At 26.9% G+C, this 5,532-nt stretch overlaps 1 protein-coding gene across 1 annotated transcript; it reads right to left on the bottom strand.

Moving 5' to 3' along the window:
• Positions 1 to 3,795: 3,795 nt before the first annotated feature.
• LOC119613806 (probable insulin-like peptide 3) lies at positions 3,796 to 4,500 on the bottom strand. Its single transcript, XM_037969863.1, has 2 exons — positions 4,246 to 4,500; positions 3,796 to 4,184 (listed from the first exon to the last, which is right to left on the bottom strand). The coding sequence occupies exons 1-2, from the start codon at positions 4,388 to 4,390 to the stop codon at positions 3,961 to 3,963; spliced, it is 369 nt and encodes a 122-aa protein (XP_037825791.1). The 5' UTR covers positions 4,391 to 4,500; the 3' UTR covers positions 3,796 to 3,960.
• Positions 4,501 to 5,532: the final 1,032 nt, after the last annotated feature.

Here is a 5,532-nt window from a genome sequence, read left to right as displayed (position 1 = left end):
GGTGATCAAGTTTACAGTTTTTATATAATATCTGGTATCATTGAAAACATAATCATTTATCTATATATATAAAAGAGTAGCGTTACTGACTGATTACTGAGAATCATGAAATTTTGACAGTAGATGTGTTTTTGGTTATGTAGATCCATTAAGGAGGAATTTTTGGAAATTTGTATATTTACGGGTAAAAAGGGGAAAAACGGGTAAAACAGGTTTTCTTAATTATCTTACACAATATTAGTGATACAAGAAAAATTTTAAATGCACCTGTATCTACTCTTAAAATGAGCAGATGGGTGTCTGGTACTTTTTTGAAATTCGTACTTTTAAGGGGTAAAAATGTGTAACAAAGGTGATATTGGTAGCTTTTTTGGCCCTTTATAACTTTTGAAATAATTAACATAATCAATTTTTTATAAATATTTTGGATACATCTCCCAAAATTATAAGACACCTGTTTCGTACTTTTTTAAAATTCAGTCCTTTTTGGGTGTAAATGGGAGAAAACTGTATTTATGGTACTTTTTTTAGCACATTAAGAAAACTTTTTCGGTTTATTGAATTATTCCTATTAAATTACGGACTAACTCTGTAATATTTATTGTAATGAAATTTTTGCTATTTCACTGGGGAAAAAAGTACCAAATAGGGAAAAACGGGAAATTTAATTTTATTCAAACTCATTGAGCCAATTTTTATAAAATATGAAAAAGTAGTTTATATACACAAACAAAATAAGCTGTTGGTATATTATTTTGGAATTCGAGTACTAAGGATATATAGGACCAAATTCGAGTAAATTGTTTGGTACTTTTTGTAAGCACTATTTTTCTGAAACAAATGAATGCAGATTTGAATCGTTTGAGTTTTATCTGTGATATATAGATTTAAATACGGAACATTTTGTAAACTTAATTCTCAAAAAAGTATATTTCTAAGCGAAAAGGGGAAACATTGTACTCTTTTTATTAGTACTTTCCACTTAGGTAAAATTTATTCCACTTTTGGTACTTTCTCTTTCTTCAAATTATACTCTTTGTATGTTCTTTAATATGAACTCAAAACATATGATTATTAAACATACACGGTTCTCATTGAATAAGATTCTTTAAGAGACAACTTTTTAGTACTTTTTATCCCATAAATTGTACTTTTTGAATTTTCTAAAATATTCAACCTAGGAACATTAATTTTAACATACATGGCCTTGACTGAATAATATTTTGTAAGTGGGAACTATTTGGTACTTTACTATTCTTCAAATGGTACCTTTTAGATCCTTTATAATGGTTAACCGGAACACACGGTCCTTATTAAATGAGAATTTGTTGAGAGAGATTTTTGTACTTATTCGTTTTTCCGATGGTACTTTTTGATATTTTTACGATATTGAACATAAAATTTAAAATATAGGGACCTTAGTGAATGAGAATCTACTAAAAGGGACTTTTGGTACTTTTTCATTCTTCAAATTATATTTTTTGAATTGTATATAATATTGAACACAGAAACATAAAATTTTTTATTAAATGATGATCTATTAGAGGTATTTTATGGTACTTTTTTTCAAATATTACTTTCGAAATTTTCTATAATGTGGAAGCTAAATGAATGAAACTAAAAAGACAAGCTTCTTACTGAATGCGAATTAATCACGTGATATTGAACGTATAAAACTGAAACATTAAAAAAATGTTTAATCAATTTTAATTTTCTATAAAAGTAAACAAAATTTTGAATGTATATAATTTAAGTTAGGGTAGCGAAGCACCCAGGGTATGCCAGTACAATATAAAGGATCTTTGATTTTATCATAATATAGAGATTTTTTTGAAATCACAAATATAAAATTTAATTCAGCGTAAAATTTGAAGAGATAACGATTTCGGAACATAATGTTGGACATATATGGATCCAAATCGATCTAAAATAACACCATTCCCAGTTTTCTCACATTCTCTTTAGAACTACCAAAGTTCATATAGCGAAAAAATGTGTTCCAAAAAACGAGTTTTTTGAAAAGAGTGCCGTGTGATAGCAAAATGACGTCTGATATATTTAAGGAAGATATAGATCCATATAAATACACTGAAAAAAATCCATGCCTAATATATACGAAAAATGTCGTACATTGTACGAATCTTTCGTTGTTTCGCACCAAGAAATTCTTTCGTAATATATACGAAATTGTACGAAATATTTTAGTATAATGCAGAGAAATCTTGGAAAAAATAATTTACATAAATTGAAAAAACTGAATTTTGAATAAATATGGTAAAATTTACGAAATATTAATTTATGCAAACATTTTTGTTAATTTTGAAATAATTTTTCTAATTTTAGTTCAAAAGAAAATTTTGTTGTTTAAGGACTTTTTTGTGAAAAGACCTAAAAAATACGGATCTTTTAACATATTGCTACTTTGGATGCGTCTAACTTTTACAGGGAGAATATGAGTTATTTTTGTTTTATTTAGAGTTTTATAACGAAACCAGAGGTTAGTTAGTTAGTTAGTTAGTTAGTTAGTTAGTTAGTTAGTTAGTTAGTTAGTTAGTTAGTTAGGTAGTTAGTTAGTTAGTTAGTTAGTTAGTAGTTAGTTAGTTAGTTAGTTAGTTAGTTAGTTAGTAGTAGTTAGTTAGTTAGTTAGTTAGTTAGTTAGTTAGTTAGTTAGTTAGTTAGTTAGTTAGTTAGTTAGTTAGTTAGTTAGTTAGTTAGTTAGTTAGTTAGTTAGTTAGTAGTTAGTTAGTTAGTTAGTTAGTTAGTTAGTTAGTTAGTAGTTAGTTAGTAGTAGTTAGTTAGTTCGTAGTTAGTAGTTAGTTAGTTAGTTAGTTAGTTAGTTAGTAGTTAGTTAGTTAGTTAGTTAGTTAGTTAGTTAGTTAGTTAGTTAGTTAGTTAGTTAGTTAGTTAGTTAGTTAGTAGTTAGTAGTTAGTTAGTTAGTTAGTTAGTTAGTTAGTTAGTTAGTTAGTTGTTAGTTAGTTAGTTAGTTAGTTAGTTAGTTAGTTAGTTAGTAGTTAGTTTAGTTAGTTAGTTAGTTAGTTAGTAGTTAGTTAGTTAGTTAGTTAGTTAGTTAGTAGTAGTTAGTTAGTAGTTAGTTAGTTAGTTAGTTAGTTAGTTAGTTAGTTAGTAGTTAGTTAGTTAGTTAGTTAGTTAGTTTAGTTAGTTAGTTAGTTAGTTAGTTAGTTAGTTAGTTAGTTAGTTAGTTAGTTAGTTAGTTAGTTAGTTAGTTAGTTAGTTAGTTAGTTAGTTAGTTAGTTAGTTAGGTTAGTTAGTTAGTTAGTTAGTTAGTTAGTTAGTTAGTTAGTTAGTTAGTTAGTTAGTTAGTTAGTTAGTTAGTTAGTTAGTTAGTTAGTTAGTTAGTTAGTTAGTTAGTTAGTTAGTTAGTTAGTAGTTAGTTAGTTAGTTAGTTAGTTAGTAGTTAGTTAGTTAGTTAGTTAGTTAGTTAGTTAGTTAGTTAGTTAGTTAGTTAGTTAGTTAGTTAGTAGTTAGTTAGTTAGTTAGTTAGTTAGTTAGTTAGTTAGTTAGTTAGTTAGTTAGTTAGTTAGGTAGTTAGTTAGTTAGTTAGTTAGTTAGTTAGTTAGTAGTTAGTTAGTTAGTAGTTATTAGTTAGTTAGTTAGTTAGTTAGTTAGTTAGTTAGTTAGTTAGTTAGTTAGTTAGTTAGTTAGTTAGTTAGTTAGTTAGTTAGTTAGTAGTTAGTATATATATAAATGCAAACACTATGTTTTGGACTCAGACTTATTCTAGTTAAAGAGAACTTTATGTAAATTATAATGATAGACATAAAATAGTTAAATAATTTTTGTTTGCTTGCAATATCTTCATTATTTTTTTAGCACTTTTATTAGTAATATTATTCTTCAATAATAATTTCATAAAATAATACTAAATTAAGAAAAAATATACATTTCGTTGGTCGTTGTCGCTTATGTCTTAAATACTGATAATTTCAAAATCCGAAAATCTATTTACAATAGGAAGTCAATTCATCAAAGGTACAGCCCTTAACACAGCACTCATCATAAATACCAAAAAGATTACGACGTCTGCGGGTTTTGGCCACGGAATTAATATGATCGACCATTAATAAGTCATCCAAAAATGAGTGTTTGGCAGCGAGTGCATTCTCTTCACCCTCCATATCATTGTAGTTATCCAAAACATCTAAGTTATTGTGGACCATTGGTACTGTATAAAATGTTGAAAATATAAACAATTTATACAGCAAAGTATGGTTTAAGGAAATTACCTGATTTCTTAGTTTTAATGGAGTTGTAACCATTAATGCAAACCGATTCCAAAACTTGTGCCAAAACAGGACCACACAAACGCTTAGTACTGGCATTGGCTTCGTAGATGACAGCAATTAATACAAAAAGGCACAATAATTTCATGTTGTTGGAAATTGTGTTTAACAATTTTATTTAAACAAAAAGTTTTATTAGTTTAAAATTATTTCCTGTTAAAAACTGGTTGCAAGTTATGGTTGACTTAAACACCAAACGATGACTGTGCTATTTGCAGCAATTTACTGAAGTATTTATAGTAGAAAATAAAGAAAAAATAGCTTACAGCAGTTAAAGGATAACGTAGGTTTGCTGTCAGTTTAAATTAAATGTATATTTGAATCATATGTGCATATTAATATTCATAAAAATATTAGAGATTTAATATAAGATAGTATTTACTTATTTATATACTTAGAAGATAATGGTTAAGAAATTATGTTAATACTTATGAATAAACCTTGAGACTTACAGCAGAAGTGTATACAAATAGCTACATATTATTTGACAAGTGTTCTATACATAATTTATATATCTTACATTACATAATTATTCTTACTTAATATGCATATGTGTCAAGCAGCTCACACAATACTTTATTGAACTAGAAGTATTTAAAAATGCTCTTCTTAAACATTGATACAATTATGCAAATTATTGGTTAACAGGTAAGAAAGCTATATTTAGCATTAAGGAATTTTATAAAAATTTTAATAACATGTATAGGTTTGAAACCCTACACCAAGAAATTGGGTAGACTATATGACTTCGTAATCATCAGGCACTACACGTTTGAGTGAAACATACAACTGTTCTGCAATAAGTGTTAGTGTTTTAATTGAAACTCCTGTAAGGGATAGCTTAACATGCACCGAAACGATAACTAACTAACTAACTAACTAACTAACTAACTAACTAACTAACTAACTAACTAACTAACTAACTAACTAACTAACTAACTAACTAACTAACTAACTAACTAACTAACTAACTAACTAACTAACTAACTAACTAACTAACTAACTAACTAACTAACTAACTAACTAACTACTAACTAACTAACTAACTAACTAACTAACTACTAACTAACTAACTAACTAACTAACTAACTACTAACTAACTAACTAACGAACTAACTAACTAACTAACTAACTAACTAACTAACTAACTAACTAACTAACTAACTAACTAACTAACTAACTAACTAACTAACTAACTAACTAACTAACTAACTAACTAACTAACTAACT

This window comes from Lucilia sericata, unplaced genomic scaffold (genome assembly GCF_015586225.1).
Source record: "Lucilia sericata isolate MDLA Ls3-8-SP2 unplaced genomic scaffold, ASM1558622v1 Contig002321F_arrow, whole genome shotgun sequence".
NCBI lineage: Eukaryota > Metazoa > Arthropoda > Insecta > Diptera > Calliphoridae > Lucilia > Lucilia sericata.
The sequence above is the reverse complement of the archived record's forward strand: the minus strand, read 5'-3'. Positions and strand labels throughout refer to the sequence as shown.